Source organism: Phodopus roborovskii, unplaced genomic scaffold (assembly GCF_943737965.1).
Source record: "Phodopus roborovskii unplaced genomic scaffold, PHOROB, whole genome shotgun sequence".
Lineage (NCBI taxonomy): Eukaryota > Metazoa > Chordata > Mammalia > Rodentia > Cricetidae > Phodopus > Phodopus roborovskii.
In genome coordinates this window covers 9142359-9167968 of record NW_026126407.1, presented here as the reverse complement: position 1 = coordinate 9167968, position 25610 = coordinate 9142359, and the positions used below count along the sequence as shown (strand labels likewise).

Sequence of the window (25610 nt, the reverse complement as noted above, 5' to 3'; positions counted from 1 at the left end):
GTTCTGTTTGCAGGTTGTTTCAAATGTAAGTGAACTTGTTATTGACTAGTATGTTCTATGTGCTAGGTACTAGGCTTCCAAGGAATTTTCTTTGGAAAGGAAAAAAGAAGATATAGGAGTAACCACCTTATCCAATTTAAACTTCATTTTTTGGAAGCCTGCAGAACTCAAAACAATTTAGTTTGCAGAGAAAATTACTTTCTGGCTATCGTATTTTCAGGTGTTTGATTTCAGGGGTGCAGTCTAGCTGCTAAGATAGGATTATACTTTTTTCAGTGTTTCTGTGATATGACATGTGAATCAAACAGCTTTTGACAGCTAGGCATGTCATACAGAAAGTCTTAGACAAGAAAAATGACTCTTCTGCAGCAATATCCATTAGAAATAATTGTAGGACTGAGGGTGTTATCCAGTGTCAAAGGACTTGCCTAATGTCCAAAGCCCTTGGTTTAATTTACTAGCAGGGAGATGGCTCAGTTTGGTAAAGTGTTTATCATGCAAGCATGAGGACCAGAGTTCAGATCTCTAGCACGGCAGTCCTTGCCTAAAATTCTGGTGCCTGAGAGGCGGAGTCAGGAGGTTTCTGTTCAGTCTGTCAGTCTGGCCAAATATGTGATTTTTTTCAGTGAATGACTATCAAAATGTGAGCTGGGTGTGTTGGGATATACCTTTAATCCCAGTATTTTGGAGGCAAAGGCCTCCATTTGAGGCTAGCCTAGTCTACAGCAAGAGTTCCAGAGCAACCAGGGATACAAAGGCCCTCTCAAAAAATAATGTGAAGAGCTAAGAGTAATAGGTACCTTGAGTTCTGCCCTCCACAAACCAATAGTATGCCTTCACACAAACCCCAAAAGAAATACAGCGCTTGAATGCTCATAATAACTCATTCCTAACACACTAGAAACCATGATTATTAATCAAGATCCTCCTTGACAGCAGTTACTTGTACATCATAAAGGATCTGGTCAAACTTTAAAATGATAATCCAAGGTAATAGTGTCTTGAGAAGAAACTAATTTGAGCCTGATGTGATCTTATTGTAGCATGTGGGAAGTGAAGACAGAAAGATCAGGAGCTCTAGGCCAGCCTGGGCTACATGAGACCTTTTGTTAAACAAAATTAATTAAAAAAAAAAAAAAAAGTGAAAGCCGGCCCAGGTAACTTACCAGGCTTGCAAAGTAAGACAGAGAAAACATGCTGCAAAGCAAATGTCAGCTATGACAACAATTTGCAACTTCAGTCATTTTGGTGTTAAGATCTTGAGGTTTCTTTTTCCTTTTTTTTTTTTTTTTTTTTTCCTTTCTTTTTAAGGGGACTCCATTTAGAGGAGTCTGTTTATGTCTGAGGCTGCCTCACCCAAGCCATCTGAAAGTCTCAAAAGCTCAACATTTGGTACACGTATGAACTATCCTCAGCAGAGTAGAAGCTTTGAGCTCTGGCACTTCTGTTGAAACTGACAAATACTGTGTTCTTTACCCACATGCTGCTCACCTAGTGCCACTACTCTAAACATTGCCATGTTTTCTTCACTCCTGTAGTCGCTGTAACCGGAAACATGTTTATAGCACATAATTGTTCCTAGTTCAGTGCCCTCCCCTCTCACATTTTCTAGGTGTTTGTCAGCTAAGGGTGCTCCCTTTTCAAAATTTTAACCCTTTGCCCAATGTTCCTATAATCTAAACTTGAAATTCCTTCATTACTTCATTTCACCACTCACCCCAGGAATGATTTAATTGTGGCAGATCTTCCTAAAACCCTGCTGTCCTCTACCTCAACCACCTCAACTGTTGATGCATTATTTATTCTCCTGAATTTTTTGTTGAACCGAAGGCCACCCTCGAGTGTGCTAATTACACTTGCTAGTTAAGCAAGCCAAGAAAAAGACTTTAAACTCATCTTTAATCCCAGCACTGGAGGCAGATGCCTGTCAGTTCAAGGCCAGCCTGGTCTACATAGCGAGTTCCAGGACAACCAAAGTTATGTAAAGAGACTGTCTTAATTCCTCACCCCACCCCACTGCCAACAAACAAGTAAAATGAAATAAATGTCCTCTGAAAAGGCTAGTGTTATTGGGTGTATTACACCACTATTTTGCTATTAACAAATCATATTCACCAAAGGTTTTAGCTCCTGGCTTACAAACTTCCTGTGTTTAATCTTACAACATCCAATTATCCTTGCTTCACATTTCTAACTCATGGCCCTGTCCTGGGCATTTTTAGCTCCTAGTTTTTTTTTTTAAATACTTATAGAGCCTTGCAGTTTCTGCGACCCCTACTTCAGTAGCCATTGTGCGTGCCATGTTTCACGACCTGAATCGTAGTCTGGTTTTGGTCTTAAAATTCCAAATGCTTAGGACAAATGTTATAATTCGAGTTTTCTGACAGCATCTCACATGCTTATAAAGTAACCATGCATCAGAGTGGTCCACGTTCGCTGGGCCCTGACGACTGCCTGGAATATAAGAGAGATCAGTCTGTGCTTAACAAATTCCTCAAAATGTCTGGGGCGGCAGTGGGGTGGGAGTTTCGGGTCCTGCAGTGTGTAGCTTCTACCACACCTTTCATTCACCCCTTGTCTGCTTAGGCTCCTCCCTTTGCCACGCCTTCACCTAAGTCTCGCGAGACTTGTTGACTTCGTTCCGCAGACACTTCTCGCGAGGCTGTAGTCAGGGCCGGGCCGAGATGGCGGAAGGTAGGTTTTTTTTGCGGAGTGGCGCGGGAAGGCATGGAGGTGTGGGAACACTGTTGGCCGGGCACAGAAGCCCCGAGAGGGGTTCGTCGGGTGTGGTCGCACGGGGCACCGCGTGTCTCGCGAACCTTCCTGGCTAGCATCTCGAGGCTTCCAGGGCTTGGGGGAGTTCCTCTGCGCCGTTCCTATGGCAACGCCCCTCTCGCAGTCTGGCCCTGGCGGGACCTGGGTGGGCTGAGAACGCTAGTGGTGGTGGTGGTGGTGGTGTGTGTGTGTGTGGGGGGGGGGGATCTGATATTGGGAGCAAGCGCAGCCGCGAGGCTCGAAAAAGCTGTACAGGAGACTCCTTGTAGTGCCAGCGATGCTGGAACGGCGAGGGAAGTGCCCATCTTCTTAGGAAATCGAAACTGCTGTCATGGCAGGTCCTGCATCCGGAAGGGGTGCATCCCTTGCTTGCGGAAGAGCTTGGGATTCTTCCTTGCAGGGGGTTCAGGAAGAGTCAGGACTGCAACTGGACGGCGTTTGTTTTGGGGAAGGGCGAGCACTGTAGTCTCTGGGCTATTTTGCAGCTCCAGCATGCGGGCGCGCCGAGATTCTTTGAGGTTTGCAATGGGGGCAAGAGGAGGGGTTTGCTTAGCAAGGGGGTTGACCAAGGTCACACTGCTCGTAAGAGGTGTATTAAAACCAGACCTCCGTTCCTTTATCTGCTGGTTCCTTATCCTCTTTTCTAGAATACTCTTTAGACACTGCAGGGAAAGGCACCTGGTCTCTCACATTCAGCTTCCCTTAATGCAGGGTTTCTGCTTGTCAAAACTTTACAAGTGGGGAGATGTTGAGTTACTTGCCAGGGATCTTACAGTGATGTTGATCCTGCGTACTTACCGTGTGTACCCCATTGTTGGAGTACTTCTTGTTGAACTTTATTGAGTGGCTGAAGGGTGCTTGATCGAGACCAGTCCTATTTTGGTGTGTTCGTTTGCTAAGCTTTATTTACCATCATTTCTTGATCTGAGATTTGGGTGGTATGACAGTTTGTGTAGGCCTCTCTAATTTGGATTAGGTTCAAGAGTAATACGAAGTAGGCCTGCCAGGTATGTTATTTGCCCTTTATAGCTAAGTGAATTGAGGCCAGAGTGAATTCAGTCCCAGAATGGCTGGGACTGAATCAGTTTTCCTTTTTCTACCACGTTCAACACCTCAGGTGAACACTGTCCCAAAGAAGAGGAAGCAAAGGGACTTCTGAAAGAGCTGGGTGTGGTGATGTGTGCTTGTAGTTCGTTCAGAACTTGGGAGGTTGGAGGCAGAAGGATCAGAAATTTAAGGTCCTTCACAGCCAACCTGGGATACACAAAGCCCTATTCAAAAAAGGAACTAGATGATCTGCAAACCACAGAATATTGTGCACAGGAGGCAGCCAGTGAATTGCACCTTGTCACTCAGCAGTAAGATGTGGGAGGAAGGTTCAGGAAGACATAATGTGAGACTGAATAGTGTAGTGCTTTTAGGAAGGGAATTTGAGTGTTGGGGAAATACATTACCAAGTTTTAGGTTGTGGAGGGTGTAGTTTCTTATTCATTAGTTTTATTGAGTATTTACTGTGTTTTGAGGTTGGGTTCCAGTTGTGGGGAGTTCATACCGGCTGAGATCAGTACACTGTTTGATTGTGGTTGCCTTGAGGTGGTTAGAAACATCTATCCAGCCAGTGGACCATACATCTTAACTGCAGACAAAACACCTCCAGGATTAAATTGGTTTGAGGGGTGAAGTGATGGGGAGATGATAGGTAGATAATCTTAGACTCTGACTTCACATTTTATCCTATTTATATTCCAGTTTCCTAAGTTCCACTTAAGGCTGTTTGGAAATGATGTTTCGAAGTTCAGCTAAGGAAATTCAAGGAAAGCATTCTGGGTCAGTTAGCTCATTAAATGAAAGTCATTTTGTATGCATAGAATCAGTCATCTAAAGATATTTTGTGAGGCATTTCTTACTTAAGTTGCTTGTGTTTTTGTTGCCACTTGTACTTTAATCAGGATGGTCAGAACTGGCTGCTGTTCAGATATTCCTGAACACAAACAGCATATTTTTGTGAGACGTGACAATTAGATTATTTGTCAGCATATTCTGGGAACTTTCCTAGTAGTTGCTCATTTGATGGTGGTGTTCATATGTGGTTCATCATTTTCCAGGAATAGTAAGCAGAGCCTTGAGAACCCATGTATACATGCCATATAGTAACTTATCTGACTTGTATAGAAAACTTTCTTTTTTCTATGAATGCTCACTTTACTGAATACAGATACTTAACTCAGGTCCACTCTAATTGATTTTTTGTTTTTGTTTTTGTTTTGTTTTTGGAGACTGGGTCTCACTTTTATCCCTGGTTAGCCTGGAACTTGTTGGGTAAGTCAGGCTGGCTTAGAACTCACAGAGATCCACCTGCCTGTGTTACTTGAATTCTGGGATTTATGAAAGGGGTGTGCTACTACACCCAGCCTCTCAAAGAGATTTCCATTTTGTACACCTTTGCAGCTGTTATAATCTGTGTTGTCTTCAGACTTAAATGAACTGTTTTAAGTTTCCATGTGGTCTTCCCACTTTGACTGTTTTCCTCCTTTAGTTTAATGACCCACAGCCTCTTTTCAGTTTCTTATGTACTCTTTAAAACAAATCTGATCTTTGCCAGATACAGTGGCTCCCACACTTGGGAGGCAGAAGCAGGAGAATCAACAGTTCAAGGCTATCCTCAGTTGTATGGCAGGTTCAAGGCCAGCCAGGGCTACATGAAGCATTTGTCAAAAAGAACATAAAAATCGGGGCCAGGGTAATGGCTCTGTGGTTACAGGCTTGCCACCAAGTCTGGCTAACCTGAATTTGTTCTCTGTGCAGTGGATGGTGAGAACTGACTTCCATTAGTTGTCACATCAGTCCCACTTCAAGTGCTCAATAAAAATATGACAGTCCCTCTCCAAATAAATGATTACATGTAATAAAATCTTAAACACAAAATCGGATCTTGCCTCTCCTTTCAGAAAATTTGACATTTTTATTTCATGTGTATGGATGTTGTGCTTACCTGTATGTTTTGGGTGCCATGTGCATGCCTGATGTGGGAGGAAGTCAAAGGGGGATCTGATCCTCGGAACAGAACTTAAAAAATGGTTGTAAGCCACTCTGCAGGGGTTAGGAATTGAACCTAGGTCCTCTGGGAGAGCAACCTGTACTCTTAATCACTGATCCATTTCTCTAGCCCTGCCTTTTCTGTTTTTAACACCCTCCCCCTCCAACTCCTGTGGTATATTCCAAATAACCTTGAAGTCTCATAAGAGATTGAGTCCTAGTTTACGCTGAAACTTGTTTCTGACCTCTCATTCACTGTACCCCTATCAAACTTACTTCTTGTGTTTCCAATATGCTTCTACCCCTGTCTTTGTCCCTGCAGAGCCATTTCTCTACATGGCTGATGAGCTTTTCTTCAGTTCAGTTTTCATTTCAGAGGGTTTTCCTGAATGGAAATCCTGCAAAGCAGGAGTTTTTCTTGTTTTATTTAGTGTTCGGTCTCTCAACCTAGAATCATGTCCAGGCTTGAATGCCTGAGTTAATTTGTTGATCATCCCTTAAGCTGCTTGGGGTCTGCGGGTATAACTCCATGGTTGAGCATGTATTGAGTATGCTCTCAACATAGAAGAAATACTTAGCACTCAAACAGTTTGCTTGGGTATACCTTTAGTCTCTTGTCACATGTGCTGATTTTTGTCAGCTTTACACAAATTGACTTTAGACATATCTAGGAAGAGGGAATCTCAATTGAGTAATTGCCTTCATCATATTGACCTGTAGGCAAGTCTGTTGTCTGTGTGTGTGTAAATATATATTTTAATTAATTAATTTATTTTTGATTAATGGTTGATTGGGAGGGGCCAGATCACTGTGGGTAGTGCCATCTCTGGGCAAGTAGTTTTGGGTTGTATAAGAAAACAGGCTGAGCAAGCAAGCTATGGGGAGCAAGCCAGTAAGTAGTGTTTTTGCAGGTCTTCTGCCTCAGTTCCTCTTTCCAGATGCCTGCTTTGGCTTCCCTCAATAAATTGTGATGGGGGGAAGCCAAATAAACACTTTGCTTCCCAAGTTGCTTTTGGTCATGTTGTTTTTTATTACAGCAATAGAAAGCAAACTAAGACACCATGTAAACTAGTGGGTTCAACTGCATTACTCTGAAAAAACATCAGTTTTCTAGGAGTGAGTGCCCTAACCAACACCTAGTACTTGTTTTTTGACATAGTGTCTTCTTTTGTGGCTCATGCCTTGAATTCATGATTCTTTTGCCAGACAGGTATACCAACCACACCAGGCTTCTTTAAACTACTTAGTTGCTATTCTATTGCTATGAAGAGAAACCATGACCAAGGAATTTAATTGGGACTTGCTTGCTGTTTCGGAGGCTTAGTTTCTTACCATCAAGGCAAGGAGCATGGTGTTGTGTAGGCAGGTGCTGAAGCAGCAGCTGAGAACACTACATCCTGACCTGCAGACAGAGTTAGAGCCTGTGCCTGGTGCAGGCTTTTGAAACCTCAAAGCCCACCATCAGTGGCACACTTCCTCCTATAAGGCCCCATTTCCTAATCCTATAATCCTTTCAAACATTTCTCTTCCCTGGTGACTAAGCATTCATATATGAGCCTATGGGGCCATCCTTACTCAAACCACAACTACTTTTTTTTTCTAGCACATTTAAGTCTTGGCAGGTGGTGATGGTGCATGCCTTGAATCCCAACACTCAGGAGGCCTAGGCAGGCAGATCTCTGTGATTTCCAGGACAGCCAGGACTGTTTCACAGAGAAACCCTGTCTTGCAAAACCACACACACACACACACACACACACACACACACACACACACACACACACAAAGTAATTATTGAGCTAGAGATGTAGAGTGCTTGTCTTGGCTCATTTCCCAGCACAAAATTTTTTTAAGATTATAAATAATAACATTTCTCCCCTTTCCTCCTAAAGCCTCCCATCACCTATTTTCTTATTGTTATTGTGTGCATGTATGATTGTGTATAGGTATACACACACATTCCTAAATATAACCTGTTCAGGTGTATAATGTTACTTATATGTATGTTTTCTGGGCTGACTGTTTGGCACTGGATAATCAACTGGTGTGTTCTTCCCTGGAAAAGACCATCTCTCCCAGCTTTCCTGAGTTGCCTATAGTTCGTTATGTAGGTTTGAGGCCTTGTAGGCTTTTACATGTTCACTTGGGCATAACCATTGATGTTATCCTTGTTCAGCTCACATTTGGGCAGTCTGTTCATGAAACTTTGTGGGTGTAACTTCTGATAATTACTAGGAGACACAATCTCACAACAAATGTACTGATCCTCTAGCTTTTTTTTTTTTTCCCCCCCTCAAGACAGGGTTTCTCTGTGTAACAGTCCTGGCTGTCCTGGAACTCACTTTGTAAACCAGGCTTGAGATCTGCTTGCCTGCCTCCCAACTGCTGGGATTAAAGGCATGTGCCACTCATGCCCGGCCAATCCTCTGACTCTTAATTCTTTCTGTTCCCTTCTTCCAAAATGTTCCCTGAGCCTTAGGGTCAGGAGTATTTTATTGATGTATCCATTGGGACTGGGCTCCACAACTCTGCATTTTTATTGGTTGTGATTCTCTGCCTGTTACAAAGAGAAGCTTCCTTGATGAGGGGTGAAGACTACACTTATCTGTGGGAATAAGGACAAATGTTCATAGATTCTTAGGATTCTATTGGTTTAGTAAATTAGTGATTGTTGATTCTGCTCTAATGACCATGCCTTCACTAGCACTGAGTAGTTAGCTAGGTTCTAGTACCTGGCATAGTTTACCTTTTATTGAATGAGTCTTAAATCCAATTACAGAGCTGTTGGTTAATGCCAAGGTATTCATGTCACTTCTGCACCCTTAAGATTATCTTGCCATGTTGATTGCTGATATGATTCATAGATGTCATCGTAGTGGGAAGAATTTTTTTTATTCTTATGTCTATAGTGTTTTGCCTGCATGTACATAGGTGTGTCGCGTGCATGTCTGGCGCCCGAGAAACTTGGAAGAGGGCATAGTATGCCAAGACATTGGAGTTACAGATATCTATGAGCCATCATATAGAATTGAATATGGATTCTCTGTAAGACTAGCCAAGGTGGGACTGGAGAGATAGCTCAGCAGTTAAGAGCACTGGCTGCTCTCCCAGAGGACCTGGTTTCAATCCCCAGTATCCACATGGCAGCTAATAATTGTCTCTAACTCAAAATGTTACACAGAGAAACTGTCTTGTAAAATTATTTAAAAAAAAAGTGTTTCAAAAGATGTGTTTAAATGCTAATAGACTATGATCTTCATAATATACATACATGTATGTATGTATGTGACTGTTTTTTCTACTCTTCTAGATACTCAAAAATGCCTGAAGTGAAGAACTAATGCCCACCCAGCCTCAGGTATAAATCAGTATCTCCAGGAAAATAAACTTGGAAAAGCACTTACAAGATGACAACAGTAATATTTTTCTCTAATTCTACAATTGATTTGTCTTACAAATATTGAAAGCAAACATTTCTTTTTAAAAAATGTATTCCTTTTGCTCTTAACCACTGAGCCATCTCACCAGCCTCCAAACAACATTTCTTTTAAAATGCTGGCTAAATACCAATGCAATTAAAAGTAAATAAATAAATAAATAAATAAATAAATTTAAACAAACAAAAAACTAGCCAATGCTCTTAGCTGTGGAGTCATTGCTCCAGATCCCACAGAATGAAATTGTGTGTGTGTGTGTGTGTTTTGTTAAATAGTTATTATAGACTTTTATTATTTTAGTGGTGTTTGGTCAGGCAAATACTTGGAACAATTGAATAACAAAGTGAAGGCATTCTTAGACTGGCCATTCACTGGTTAGTACAATAATTGCTAGCCACATACACCCACTTGAACTTAAAATTAAATGCTATTAAACACTTAGTACCTGGCCACATTAGTGACATTCCAAGTGCTCACCAGCTGTGTGGCTAGTGGCTTTCCCTAGATAGGCAGATCAGTAAAATATTGTGCCACATATAAGATTCTGTTGAAAAGTACTGTTCTAAAAAAAGTGTTTTGTTAGCATAGGTTGGTACAGCTGGGAGCAAAAAAACTCTGCAGGTTTGAAGTATATCTCCATTCAGCAAAGGTCCCAGGCCATTGATAATTAATTCATCTAGTATGTTGGTGTCTGGGGTATTATCTCTTCCATACACTCTTTATCTCTTCTGTGACTCTATCTTCAAAAGAAAGAAAAGGAAGGGTGGGGCATGGTGGCATATGTCTTTAGTTCTAGCACCCTGGAGGCAGAGCCAGCCTGGTCTGTGTATCAGAGTGCTATGTTATGGTGAAAGCCGCCTATCTCAAGATAAATGAACGAATGAATGAATAAATAAGTAAATAAATAGTGTTTATTTTATTTTAAGGAAGAACATATAGCTTGTTTACTTATTCATCTTAAAGAATTTCTTTATTAAATGAAATCTTAAGGTAGTTTTATCAGGTGTATTTTTGGGGTTTGGGATAAGAGCATTCATAGGGTTAAACCCAAGGTCACATTTTGGCCCTATGTAAACAGAATATGATGTTTTGAAAAATCCCATCCTTGTTGAAATATCTTGACAAGAAGTATTTTTGTAGGCTATGTGTGTTTTTTTTTTTTTTTTTTTTTTTTTTCTTTTTGAGACAGGGTTTCTATGTGGCCCTGGCTGTCCTGGAATTCACTCAACAGGATGGTTTCAAACTTAGAGATCCACCTGCCTCTGCCTTTGGAGTGCTGGGATTAATGGCATGTACCACCACCGCCACCCAGCTTAAAAATTTGGTTTTATTACTTGTGTGGAATGTAAACTAGATTCTAGTGTGAAGGGCCTCTAAATTTTTTCTTTCTATCCTTCCTCAGGACTTACCTGTTCTATGACATGGAATCTGTGTGTTTCCCATTCTGGTGCTAAATTCTCTGTGCTCAGTATTTCCCCCTTGGAGGTCAATAGTTGTACTTTCTTGGCTATTTAGTCTTGAGCTCTTCAGAGTTAGTGGCCTGATCCTAACCCAAGGTGCTTAGTGTAATTTTAAGTTCAACTCTTCTATTTTTTTCAAAATCAGGTTCATTCTAAGTATTGTTTTCATTGATAGGTGGTGGTGGGACACAAGTAATCCCAGCACTCAGGTTAATCTCTGAGTTCAAGACCAGCCTGATCTACAGACAGAGTTCTAAGGACAGCCAGGCCTATCCCAAGAAACCTTGTCTCAAAAAACAACAAAACAAAACAAAAATATTGTTTTCTTTTAGCCAGCATTTTAAAAGAAATGTTGTTTGGAGGCTGGTGAGATGGCTCAGTGGTTAAGAGCAAAAGGAATACATTTTTTAAAAAGAAATGTTTGCTTTCAATATTTGTAAGACAAATCAATTGTAGAATTAGAGAAAAATATTACTGTTGTCATCTTGTAAGTGCTTTTCCAAGTTTATTTTCCTGGAGATACTGATTTATACCTGAGGCTGGGTGGGCATTAGTTCTTCACTTCAGGCATTTTTGAGTATCTAGAAGAGTAGAAAAAACAGTCACATACATACATACATGTATGTATATTATGAAGATCATAGTCTATTAGCATTTAAACACATCTTTTGAAACACTTTTTTTTTAAATAATTTTACAAGACAGTTTCTCTGTGTAACATTTTGACTGTTCTGTAACTCAGGCTGTCCTTGAACTCACAGAGATCTGCCTGCCTCTGCCTCCCGAGTGCTGGGATTAAATTGTATGCCTCCACCACCAGGCTAAAGCACTTTTAAATTATGAGAGAAGGACATGTTTGTTATAAAGTACAATCAGGAAGTGCAAAGAAAAATCCTTTTCAGCAAGACTTGCTATTTGGTAGTATTTAATTTGCTTTTTACTCTGCACATATGTGAATATATTGAATTGGAATTATAAAGCATATAGTTTTATATTCTGCTTATTTAATTTTTTTATAGTTGTGTGTGTATGTATGTATGTATGTATGTATGTATGTATGTATGTATGTGTGCATGTGAATGTCCCAAGTCCATGCCATATGAGAGAGTGGAGGTCAGAGGACAACCTAAGGGAGATGGTTCTTTTCCTTCTACCATGTGGGTCCTGGGGATTAAACTCAAATTGTCAGGCTCTGCTGAGCCATCTCACTGGGCCTCTTCTTTTCAAATGCATTTTTCATTGTTATTTGTGTGTGTGTGTGCGCGCACGTGCATGTATGTAGCTAGGTAGGCACATACATGTTATAATGTGTGTTATGGAGGTCAGAAGACACAGTAGTAGGTTCTCTCCTTCTGTCATGTTGGTCATAGCAATTGAGCTCAAGTTCTTAGACTTGCCAGTAAGTGCCTTTATAGACTGATCCATCTTGCCAGCCTACAAAGTCCTATTTGATTCTCTCAGATTATACAGAGATAGTAGACCATATGGCTAGAGTATGGTGAATAAGATTTGCCTTGCAGCTGCCATGTAAACATTCTTTGTTTGCTTTGCAGAGGAGGTGGCCAAGTTGGAGAAGCATTTGATGCTTCTTCGACAAGAGTATGTCAAGTTGCAGAAGAAACTGGCAGAGACGGAAAAAAGATGCACGCTTTTGGCTGCACAGGCAAACAAGGAGAGTAGCAGTGAGTCCTTCATCAGCCGCTTGCTGGCAATAGTGGCAGGTCTCTATGAGCAGGAGCAGTACAGGTGAGCTTCCAGAACCAGAACTGGACCTTTTATGTCATCCTTAGCCACTTGAGACATGTTACAGGATCTTCTCATTCTCTCTTATTTTGCATTCTTTGGGATTGAAACAGGGACTTTCATATGCTAGATAAGTGCTGCATTGCTGAACTGTATCTTCAGCTCTTGTTTCTGTCACCGTGTTCTGAGACAGGGTCTTGCTAGGCTGGCCAGGCTGTCATTGAACTTGTGTTTCTCCTGTTTGAGTCTCTTGTAGGCTGGATTAGACTTACTTGTACTACTAGGCCTGGCTTCTCATTCATTTTCTTGCCAAATTTATTTTTCTGTAATCAAAATTATTAGCATTGATCCACATATGGTAGCTCACATTTTTAATCTCAGTACTAAGGAGACTGAGAAGAAGATTATCATGAGTTTGAGGGCAGCCTCAGCTACATAGTGAGGTCCAGTTCCGTGTGGACTATGTTAGACTGAGTCCTCATCTCATAAAACAAAAGTAAGAGTTGGGCTGATGCCAGTAAGGTACGTGAAGACTTGAGTTTGATCCCAAGAACCCAAGTGAAAAAATTTGGGCCTCATGGCAGGCACTTAAAATCCCAGTCTTTGGAGGACAGAGAGAGTAGTCTCTGGGGCTCACTGTCAAGCAAGCCTAGCCTAAGTGCACACCTGTTTGCATGCTCGCCTGTGCCCTCATACACACAAACCAATACCACACCAATGAAAAAGATGAGCAGTGTACCTTTGTGACTCAAAATGTCAGTCTTCCTTAAAGCCCTCTATGCTACTTGCTAGCCCTTTGGCTTCACATATGGCATTAGGTTCCTGGTCTGTAACAACAGATGGTCAGAACTACTCAGTTTAGGGCTAGAGTAAAGAATACATAGATGTTAAAACTCTTAGAATAGTGGGCACATACAAAAGATTGATTATTAGCATAGTATTTATTTATTTTGTTTGTTTGGTTTTTGAAATATGGTTTCACTGTGTAGACCTGGCTGACTTGGAACCTGCTGTGTAGACTAGGCTGGCCTTGAACTCAGACCTCCTTCTCTTTAGTGAATGTTGGAATTAAAGGCATGTGCTACTATACCCAGCTATTCATTTATTTTTGTGACAAGGTATCTGGTAGTCCAGGGTAGTGAAGAACTTGGTTGTGGTCAAGGATAACTTTGAATTTTTGATCCTTTTCCCATTGCTTCTCCAATGCTGCAGTTTTGCTACGTGTCACATGTTGTCACTATGTTTGTTGCCAACATGGCCACCCATGTGGCCCAATCCTGTCAGCACAGTGGGTTATCATGATGTTTCAGTTAATTGCCTAGAAGCCTTTCTTCCTTAGCATTTGACATTTCATAGTAAATGTACATATCTTTTTTGGGGAATTTTTAAAAATATAATAGTATGTAGGAAATATCCCTCCCTCCCTTTCATGTTTGCTCTTTTGAGACAGTGTCTTGTTATAGTCCAGATTTGTTTCAAACTTGTGATCCCAGTATGCTGAGGTTATATGAAAGTACCACCCAGCCCCAACCTCTTTTCTTGATAATTGAATATTAAGTGGCTAATGTTAGGTATCATTAATGTTTCTGATGGAGACATGAGTGCAGGTATTAGGTTTTGTGTTCTTGACTGCTTTGTGGCTACTAGTTTGTTCATAGTCTATTTTACATTGCTGGGCGTTATTATGGAACAAAGCAATAGCACAGCCTCAGAGCTTTGAGCTGTCCACATCTCTCACGCTGGTGGTTTATTTTGATACATCCTGCATAAGGCATCTTATATTGTATGTGTGACTATTAATCATCCTGCTTAGTTTGTAGGTTTGTCACAAGAGTTCTGTCAGATGTTTTTGAGAGTAGGTCATCCCATGGAATTGAGGTAGAAATTAAAATATTCCCAGCAACATGTAAACATGGTTCAGTGTGTGGAAATGCCATTGTGAATCATTTTTTCTTTAGCAGATTCAGGTTGATAATCATTATCTATATATTTGTCAAGTGGGACTCCTAGCTTATCTAGTTATGATGACATTTTTCTTTCTGTATCTTTGAATATTTTCCTCATCAGTGACTTGAAGATCAAGGTTGGGGATAGGTACATCAGTGCTCACAAGTTTGTCCTGGCTGCCCGAAGTGATAGCTGGAGTCTGGCCAACTTGTCTTCCACGGAGGAGCTAGACTTGTCAGGTGAGTCTGACTCACCAAAACACAGAACTAATGCACAAGACCTCTTGGCAGAAAGTTATATATGTCTCTGTCTCAGAGCTTATGCTCTGGGAGAAGTATTGAACTGTTACCTGAACTCATTTAAACCTTGCAAGATGCCACTACAGTTACCAAATAAATCATTTCAGGCCAGGGCCATGAATATAACAAAGTAGCTGCTCTATGTGCATGCTGCAGAAGAGATTTGAATTGGGCTATAAGGAGGGTGCTGGGTGGCTAACACATGAGCAGTGTTGTACAAGAATAGGTGTTGATCCCCTGGATTTAGGAGAACATTTCTTTTGTGTTTCTCTGTTGTGGGTGAACTGTCTTTATGACAATTTCTAAGGTTTAACTTGAAGCCCTCAGTTCATAAAAGCAGATGCATGTGCATGTTCCATTCACACCAAGAATGAACATGCCTGCATGGAAGGTCTTTATCACACAGGCTGCAGCTCATCTGTGTGCACTCAGAGCTGCAGCTTTTCTCTTCAAAAATGTCATTTTTTGAAGCCACATATCTCTGACTACCTGTAGAATAAAATTAGTTTGATCCTATGGTTTCCTCATACAGTTTCTGGAGTCTGATGCTGCCCGGACGGACTGTCAGTATTTTTAATGGCTGTATTGTTAGGAGGTATCTACCAGAGAAGATCACTTGGACATGGGTTTAAGCGGAGTCTTTATTAGCTGGCCTGCAGCTACACTGGGTGTTTGGGACCCAAGTGCAGTTCCAAGCCTTTATCAAGATGGGGTTTTAAATCCAAAAAGCCATATCCTGGGATGACACACCTCAGTTAGTAAGGACAGTTAGTCAGAAGTGGAATTGCACAAGCCAAAAAGCAAGGTTAATAAATGTAGGTCTTAACAGAACATAGGTCTTTATTCTCTTTTTGGCAGGTGTTGGTTGCCTATGTGCTAGGTTCCAAGGCCTGAATGATAATTGCATCATGGTGTCAGTTATGCCAAGGTCTGGGGGCCTACTAAGGTGTGGGGGCCTGTTACAGTGTATCTCCTTGAGTTAGGTATACAGCTTTTCTAACCACAGGTTTCGGGGTTACTTCCTTCGTGTCATCTACTTTCTTTTTCTAACTAGATGCGAATCCTGAGGTGACAATGACCATGCTTCGCTGGATCTATACTGATGAGTTAGAGTTCAGAGAGGATGATGTGTTCCTGACTGAGTTGATGAAACTGGCCAATCGCTTTCAGCTCCAGCTCCTTAGGGAGAGGTAGGTCACAACAGATGTGCTCAAGGCTCTGCAAAGTGGTGGCGAAGCAAAATTGTGGCAAGTATTTCTGACATGTGGAAAGCTGCTAGGGGCTCTGTAAAGGTGGTGTGGGAGAGACTGATCTCTCTCTTGCTTTGTGTTACGGGAAGCTAAATTTTGTGGTGCCAGTTTGTTGTTCTTCTACTAGATTATTCTTATGTGAGATTTTGTAATTGTGTAAACTGACAACTGAATATTGGAATAACAGAATCAGTGTCAGATTCTTGACTTAGCCTTTCATCCTGTTTTCATCTGCGTTTTATTCTGTCTTTGGATAGATCTAGCAGATGAAGTCTTTAGTTATATACTCCTTTTTGGAAGCACTTTAGTGCTTAATATTAATCCAGAGAGTATATGGTTCCGTAAATTTTGTATTACTTCATTGAAGTTAACTGCTTTTTAGGTCCCAGGGAACTGCCACAGTATGTTTTTATAGTGCATTTCTCAGTGATGTGGGCCTGGGAACTACGCTTGGGTCCCAAACACCCAGTGTAGCTGCAGGCCAGCTAATAAAGACTCCGCTTAAACCCATGTCCAAGTGATCTTCTCTGGTAGATATCTCCTAACAATACAGCCATTAAAAATACAGTCTGTCCGGGCAGCATCTGACTCCAGAAAAATGTTAAACGTTCTGTATGAGGAAACCATAGGATCAAACTAATTTTATTCTACAGATAGTCAGAGATATGTGGCTTCAAAAGATGACATTTTTGAAGAGAAAAGCTGCAGCTCTGAGTACACACAGAATTGTTTTACTATCTAAATCTAACTTGAACATAAACAGGTCCAAGGTGTATAGGGCTAAATTGTTATCTCAACTAACTTTAATATTGAGGTACTCTAGCTAATTATTATATTTATTTAGTAAGTTTTTGAACTACCTAGGAGTAATGCCATACTTATTTTAATTAGATTATTTTTCTTTTCTTCAGCTATCCTGAGCTTTCTCATTGACCATATCAGACTTGCTTATAATTTAAATTGCTTTAATAAAAATGTTCTGGGGTTTGTATCAATTATTGATATTGATATAATGAATTTTATAATTAAAATATTTGTTGTTTATTGAGTTATTAGGCTTTTTAACAATCAACATTACCAGATGCTCAAATATGTACTGTTGGATGTGGATATGAACTTGTTCCTCACAGCTTTCTTAAGATCTGGGATGGAAGAGACCAAGACTAGAATGCTGGCTTTTAATGAGGTTACAAGAGTGCCCATTCCTGTCAGGCAGAGTAATGACACATCTAAGATAGTAAGTCAAGAAGCTTTGGCAAATGCAGGCAGTTCAATGTGAAGCCAGTGGCACTAATTTCTGTGAGAGGTCCTGATGGTTTGGAAATGTTAATTAAATTGATGAAGAAGTAGGTGCCGTCTGGGTGTTGGTGGTGCACACCTTTAATCCCAGCACTTGGGAAGCAGAGGCAGACGGATTTCTGTGAGGTCAGCCTGGTCTACAGAGCTAGTTCCAGGACAGACTCCAAAGCCATACAAAGAAACCCTGTCTTGAAAAAGTAGGTGTCTAAGGTTTTCTAAAGCTGTGAAGAGACACCATGACCACAACTATTGTAAACAAAACACTTGATTGAGGTGGAGGCTTCCAGTTCAGAGGTTCAGTCCATTATCATCATGGTGGGAAGCATGATGGCATGTAAGCAGACATGGTGCTAGTGAAGTAGCTGAAGGTCCTTTTCTTGAAGCCATCAGGAAGTAAACTGTGACACTGAGCAAAAGAGACCCCAAAGCCTGCCCCAACAGTGATGTACTTCCTTCAACAAGGCCAAACCTCCTAATAGTGCCAATCCCTATGAGGACCAATTATATTCTAACTACCACAGAAAGCATTATTTTTAATGCTATCAGAAAATTCTCTTACAAAAGAGTATGTTATAAAAATGACAGTATTTCTCCTGATTATAAATACATATTCGGTGTATGCAATTTGGAAAACAATTATATAAAGAAAATGCTAGTCATCTACAACCCAACCATTATTCATCTATGTTTTTCTCTCTGTAGTTCTCACTTCTCACATGAGTTGATATAAAAACCAGAAAACTATCTGGGTGTGGTGGCACATGTTTTTAATTCCAGTATTGGGAGGCAAAAACAGGCAGATAACTACTGAATTCAAGGATGGCCTTGTTCATTTACAGAGCTAGTTTCAGGACCACTAGGGCTACACAGAAAAACTCTATCTCAAAAACTAAAGTGGGGAGACAGACAGGACTTTGTGGAGTGCCTGCTTTTACTTTGAAGATCAGATTTATGGGCTAGAAGTATGGATCAGATTTAGCTCTTGGAGAGAACCCAGGTTTGATTCCCAGGGGCTCACAATTATCTTTAACTCTATTTTCTGGGGGTTCTGATGCCCTTTTCTGGTCTCTTTGGGCTCCTACATGCATATGGACTCACATAGACACATATGCACATAAAAATAATGAATAAATCTTTGCTAGGCATGGTGGCACATGCTTTTAATCCCAGCAAATTGGAAGTAGAGAAAGATGGATCTTTATCAGTTTGAGTACAGTCTGGTCTACAAAGTGAGTGCCAGGACAACCAGGATTATATGGTGAGATTCTGTTTGAAAAATGTTTAAAAACAAATTAGATCATTTTGTGTCTTTGTATTCTTTATGGACATGAAATTATAAAAATATACTAATAACAAATATTTTTCATCCAGAGGAAAACTAGCGTGCCTTGATGTTTTTCAAAGATGAAGTTTGAACTGACAACTTAAATTTTAAAATAAAAGTATGTGCTCTTTTGTTGTATAAGTCAAATCAGTTTTTAGTTATAGGCAATCCACATTGCCTAGAGAGTTATAGGCTCTCTAGGGATTCAAATGAGTGAATATGAAGTTTGTGATTTTTAAGAAAACATCTGTTGTTATGAAATACGTCCAAGTCCCTTGGTGTCAAGAAGGAAGAGAATATAATTTTCAGAGTCCAGGTTTGTCTGTACAAGTGTGTAAAGTGCTCTGCAGATGTGAGCTGGGACTTCCTGCGCTCTTTCTGTACAGTAGGCCACCTGCTGCTAGGACAGTGTTATAGCAAGACCATCCATCATATCTGGCACTGCAAGCTCCATCCCTCTGAAAGGAGGATTTTTTTTCTCCTGCAACACTTACTCCATAGTTGTGGTCAGGTTAGAAGGACTTTGTCACCCATTGTTGTGATGTGATGTGTACTTGTAAATTCCAGTGGTACAGAGAACTGAGGTTTAGGAATATACTGTTTTACTTGTAAGATAGTGTTATACATTATAGCCCAGGGTCCCTGGATTCAGTTTGTAGCTCAGGTTTGCTTTGAACTCTTGACAATCTTTCTTGCCTCAATCTGGGGCCTTGAACTCACAGAGATCTGCCTGCCTATGCCTCCTAAGTGCTGGAATTAAAGGTGTGGCCACTACCACCCAAAATTTTTGTTCCTATTGTAACATGTCTACATACTGATTTTAACTTCTTTTAAAAATGCTGTGAGAGGGTTGGTTAGATTGTTCAGGAGGCCAAAGCCCTTACTAAACAAATGTGATTACCTGAGTTTGATCCCCGAAACTCACTTTTGCCAGGGAGGATGGAGACAAGGTCTCACCACGTAGCCTTGGCTTGGCTGCCTCTGCCTCTCAGGTGCTATTACAACCAGACCTAAATTAATTTTTAAAGGGCCCTGGGAGAAGTGTTTCTTTGCACCAAATCAGCAATGTTAATTAAAGATGGAGCAGCTAAGGACAGATACAAAATAGTTGCTTATTTCCTATTGATGGAAAATGGCTGTGTTCTTGATTCTGACCTAGTCTAACTTGGAAGGTTTGAAATTTTGCTCTTTGTTAAAGTTTCCAATATTTCTTTTCCATTTTCCTTCAGGAAAGATATTGGGCCTCAGAAGGGAGTGGTGAGGAGAGAGGAAATGTAAACTAAGGAGCGAACCTTCAAGTGTCTCGTGCTCTTCGAGTACATCCTCCATCTGGAGACCCTTAGAATCCCAACACCTATGAGATCAAGTACCATCCTTATGTCATAGAAGGGGAGACAGGACTACAAAGGCTTCATTTTTCTCTCACTACTAAGTTCTGCTATGTGATTAGAACAGTTTTTGTTGAGGCTAATGGGAAAGGAGAAGCAGTGGTAGATGAGGGTTTATGAGTATTTTACCACTGGAGCTCTGTGCCTACCCTTGGAGGTGAATCTGATTGAAGGAACATGTCTTAGCCTCCTTTCTCAGGAGGCCTCATTCTGTGGGAGACACAATAAGGCTCCCAGGAATTCTGTCATAGAGTAAATTCTGTATCTTGTATGCTAGGATGTGGAGACAACTTTGTGCCACAGTAGATACTCTTGTTAGTTTTTTTTTTTTTATCAAGTGTTGTTGCCTGGCTTTGTGGAGATGCCCATTGTGCCCAATTTCCTTTTGGTACACTATGGTCTGATTTGTGTGTGGTACTCAGGGTGGAAACCATAGCCTCTTGTACACTAAATCTGACTCATAATAATTCTTATAGCTATTTTGGGTGGTTCTCCTTTAAAGTGTAGTTTATTGAATTATATTTATTTGTGAATCTTTTATTTATGTGTATATGTATGTGTGAATGGGGTAGGTATCTGGGGAGACTAGAAGAGAGCACCAGATCCCCTGGAACTGGAGTCACCGGCAATTGTGAACATGTGCTGGGAACCAGACTTAAGTCCTTTGGAAGAACGACTGTTCTTAGCTACTGAGCTATCTGTTCAATTCATATATACCTGCTTTTCTACCACCCACACCCCATAGGGATTGAACCCAAGGCCTCCCAAATACAAATACATCCTAGACAAATATTCTACTATTTATTCTACTATTATAGTTTATTCACTTATTGTAATCATTACCATTATTATTATTACATATGTATAAATGTTTTTAGTGCATATATGTCTGTGCACCACATAAATGCAGTACTCATGAAAGTCAGAAGAGGTCTTTGAATCACTTAGATCTGAAGTTAGGTGATTGTGAACTTGCATGTGGGTGCTGGGAACTGCATCTGGGTCTTCTGGAAGAACAGCCAGTGTTCTTAACCTCTGAGCCATCTCTCTAGCCCTATGAATTACAGTTTATACAAAACAAATATTTGTCTTTTGGGAGGACTTTTAAAAGGGGTATTTATTAAGCATAAGCCTGATATTTGAAACTTTGAGAGTAATAACGTTAGCATAATAGAGAGTTGTCAGGAATCTGCAGGCATCTTCCATACAGTTCAGTGCCAATCTGAAGCCATCTGTTTAATGTTTGATTGCAAAATGGCCTGTGCATGTAATCAAGAAGTTTCAGGTGATTACTTTTGAGGCCGTTGAGGTATTAAGCTTCATTTTTTTTTTTCCAGGTTATTTTGATTCTGCTCAGAACATTGTAGTGTAATATACTGTTTAGTACAATACTGCAAAGCACAGTGTAATCCCAGGCTGAGGCAAGAGGTGCCTGACTTCAAAGCTAGCCTGGGCTATATAATGAGACATCCTGTCTCAAATTAAAAATATGTGTGATCAATTTTAGGAAAAATTATAATAAAAATTAATTTCAGTAAGTAAAAATTCATACATTTGATGTTCAGTCTTACACCTTAGTTTTAGTAGTCATGGTTAGTGCCTCAGTCACTAACTTTGTTTTATTTATGAATATATTTGTCTTACTAATACTGTTCATCATTAATGGAAACTCTCTTACAGATGTGAGAAGGGTGTTATGTCTTTGGTGAATGTTAGGAACTGTATTCGCTTCTACCAAACTGCAGAGGAATTAAATGCCAGCACACTGATGAACTATTGTGCAGAAATTATTGCAAGTCATTGGGTGAGTAACAGATGGAGAGGTGTGGGCAGAGCTCTCACATTGGCAGCCAGAGATCCCAGTGTGAGCTCTACTTCTGCAGTTACCTCTCTGACACATGGTCTTTGCTGTTTGTGGTCTTGAAAAATAAGCAGTTGGTTTAGATGATCTGTGAGGCCTCTTTCTGTTCTGGAAATGTTCTGAGGGTTTAGAGTGGACCAGGCAGAGGTAGCTGAGGTCCAGGAACAGATGTCCAGAGGAATATTTTAGTGTCACCCTTGAAAAACTGGGACCCAGCATGCAGCTGCCCACGGAAGAGCTTCCTCCACTGGAAGAGGCATTCTTAAACTTCAGCTCCTTTTCTTGGGCTTTTATTAGAAATAACAGGCTTTACATTTCTTTGTTACAGCTTGATTTTGTATATTTTATGTGTATGCAGACGCACATGTGCTTGTGGAAGCCAGAGGACAACCTCTGGTGGAGTTATTCAGGTACCATCCACCATATTTTCAGACAGGGTCTCTCACTGGCCTAGAACTCCCGATTAGGTGAGTCCAGCCAGTCAGTGAGCCCTAGGGATGCTCCTGTCTCCTCCCAAGCTCCCCCCCCAACTAAATAAATAAATAATAAATAAAACAACAATCAAATGTTGTTGGATGAATTAGCTTCTGTGATTGCTTTATATACAACGTTATGGGAGGAGTCTTGGAATTCTAAAGAAAGATTTCTAACAGAATTGTGTGTGCGTGTTTAGTGTATGGACCTATAACCCCAACTGCTGAGAAGGCTAAGGGGCAGGAGGATGCTGAGTTCATGGTCTGAGCTGCAAAGCAAGTTCAAGAAAAGCCTGAGGAACTTAGCTGAGAAAGACCCTTTCTCAAAAAAAAAAAAAAAAAAAAAAAAAAATTAAAGGGCTGAGAATACAGCCCAGTGATACAATGCTTAACTAGCATGGATGAAACCCTAGATTTGATCCCCAATACCACTAGAAAAGTGGACTTATTGTTGAGATAAGATCTCATTCTGTAGCCCAGACTGATCTGGAACCCACTGTGTAATTCAGACTGGTTTCAAACTTAAGGCACAACCCTGCCTCCGTGCAGTCTCTTGAATGTTGGGATTAAAGACATTTGTTGAAAATTAGCTTTAAAGAACTGACAGAGTGGTAGCCTTCCCTTGCTGATAGGGCTACATCTGTGGAGAACAGCTGTGACTCGGTAAACTGTTGCAGTTCTGATTTGTTTTGAAATTGCCACCTTTGTAGACTTAGTAGGAAAAGGACTCTAAGCTCATGGTAGGGCTCCTACATGGCTTGGTTCCTGTTGAAGGTCAGTATTGATGTTCAGCTGTCCAGTGTCTGAGGTCCAACAGAGCTGTCATGCATGCTTAAGTAGCATGCATGAAGCCCTAGATTTGATCCCCAATACCACTAGAAAGGTGGTGCCTCTTAAATACAGATCTTGACTCAGGCGTTTTCTCACTGTCAGACTTTGTGTGAGCTCTCTTGCCTCCATAGCTTCACTTCCTTCTGTAAAGCAAGCAACGATTGAAGTAGTTGGAAAATGTTAAGGTTTTAAAGTAGGGCTCGACATATGCTTAATAAATGACAGTTGTTATTATTAACACTTTTCATTGTTTTTAATCCTTAGGATGACTTGCGAAAAGAAGACTTCAGTAGTATGAGTGCTCAGTTGTTATACAAAATGATCAAATCCAAGACAGAATACCCATTACATAAAGCTATTAAAGTGGAGAGAGAAGATGTGGTCTTCCTCTATTTGATTGAAATGGATTCCCAGGTATGGTAGAAATATTTCCATTTCTTTTCTAGTCTCTCCCCAAGTTTTAAAAAATAACTTACTTTTATTTCGTTTGCATTGGTATTTTACCTGCCTATATGCCTGTGTGAGGGTGTCAGATTTGAAGTTAGAGACAGTTGTTGGGCTGCCTTATGGGTGCTGGGAATTATCTGAGTCCTCTGGCAGTGCTCTTAACCACTGAGCCATCTCTCCAGCCCCTCCCCTCCCCCAAATCTTAATGCTATTTAGATTCCTTGCTTCCATCTGCACTGTCATTGTACATTCTATGAAAGTACTTCTGACATATACAGGTTGCTTTTGAGTATTCTCTGTTCTGTTCCTCAGAATTCATTAGTCTTAGGACAGTCCAAAGCCACATTCACATTTCCAGATGGCTGTTACAGCAGTACCTGACTTCAGGCCCTAGTCTTTGTTTTCATTTCTTAACAAAACAAGTTTCTACAAATTCAGTGCCCCAAACCAACACACGTCTTGGCTGGTTGAGAGCACTTCTTGCTTTCACAGAGGACACGGGTTTGGTTCTGAACACCCACATAGCTGCTCAGAACCATCTGTTACTCCATTCCCAGGGAACCCAATACCCTCTTCTGACCTCTGGAGGCATCAGGCACATATCTCATCCACACACTACATGCAGGCAAAACACTCGGGCACATAAAGTAATACTGTTTAAATAGTAATAGCAACACATCAGTTTATTAATTGTTAGTATTTCCTGTTGGAAGTCCAAGCCAGAAGTCACAAGACTAAAATCAAGTTGTTTGTAGATATGGTGTTTTATGGAGGTGTTGGCAGAATTCTCTAGTGGTCCAAGGCCTCCATTTTCTTGTGAGCTGAAGACTGTTGTCAGCTTCTAGATGTCCCTACAGTCCTTAACTTCAAAGAAGCATTGCTTCCATCTTTAAAGCCAACAGTGACAGGTCAAGTCCTAATTTGACTCTTTAATGACCTATTCTTCTACTGTCCTGTTTCACTTTTAAGAATGAATGTTGTCTCAAAGTGGGGCCCTGACTGGTCTAGGATCTCCCTAGCTCAAGGTACTTAGCCTTATCACATCTGCAGTAGCACCTTTTGCCATATACATTGACATGCTCATATCATCTGGTAATCAGAGCATGAACATCTGTAGGATGGGGTTGGAGGGTATTATTCTGCATACTACTCTGCCTTCAAAGGAATGAAAATGGAAATATGGTTTATCATAGGTGTTTGTGATTTAAAAAAAAAAAAAAAAAGACTAATAAGCCACCTTTCTTAACTCTTTTTCCATAAAGTTCTTCATGCTGGCTTGTTTGTGGTGTCTTATGTCCTGAATTATTGTGTGTTGTCATCCCATCTATCCCCCTCCATGCTATTTGCATTTTCCCTGTGGTCCTTTAATCACCTTTCACATTGTTGCCATTTGCTAATTAATCACTATTGTTTGTATGCTACTGATAGCATGTGCTCTCCGGAGGCCTGATAGAAAGTCTGTGAATGACATTGAATTTGGGGACTAAGCAGTGCTGTAGCTTTAGAGTTGGCATTTTGTGTAAGAAGTGTGATGACATACACATTTATGGGAGAAAGGCCATTTCTGGTGTTTGAGCCTGGTCTACCTATTGAGATCCTGTCTCAAAAAAAAAGAGGTTTTCAGTTTGAAAAGGTTAAAGTAGGTTGTGTTTTTTGAGTGCTGGTTTCCCTGCTTCTCTGTGCAGCTCCCTGGGAAGCTGAATGAAGTGGATCACAATGGAGATCTTGCATTAGACCTGGCTCTTTCACGGCGACTAGAGAGTATTGCCACCACTCTGGTTAGTCATAAAGCTGATGTGGACATGGTAGACAAGAATGGCTGGAGCTTGTTACATAAAGGAATCCAAAGAGGTGAGGAGAAATGAATTTTACATTTTTCTGTAGCATGAATAATAAAAATCCAGAACAGATATTAGGGTTAATGTTGAAGATCAAAGAAGCAAAGTAGTTAGCCACTAGAGCGTTCTCACCAATGCTGACCAAAGGGGGTGATCTTGTACTCAGATTGTATCTCCAGACTGCATGTGTCTTCACCAAACC

The 25610-nt window shown here is 40.6% G+C and overlaps 1 protein-coding gene across 1 annotated transcript in view; it reads left to right on the top strand.

Moving 5' to 3' along the window:
- Positions 1 to 2658: 2658 nt before the first annotated feature.
- Ankfy1 (ankyrin repeat and FYVE domain containing 1) overlaps positions 2659 to 25610 on the top strand; it is a 56761-nt gene continuing 33809 nt past the window's right edge. The window contains exons 1-7 of the mRNA XM_051180066.1: positions 2659 to 2694; positions 12262 to 12454; positions 14519 to 14637; positions 15752 to 15887; positions 21639 to 21762; positions 23388 to 23537; positions 25256 to 25421. Of these exons, the coding sequence (XP_051036023.1) occupies positions 2685 to 2694; positions 12262 to 12454; positions 14519 to 14637; positions 15752 to 15887; positions 21639 to 21762; positions 23388 to 23537; positions 25256 to 25421 (898 nt within the window). The 5' untranslated portion in view covers positions 2659 to 2684. The remainder of the gene's footprint in view (positions 2695 to 12261; positions 12455 to 14518; positions 14638 to 15751; positions 15888 to 21638; positions 21763 to 23387; positions 23538 to 25255; positions 25422 to 25610) is intronic.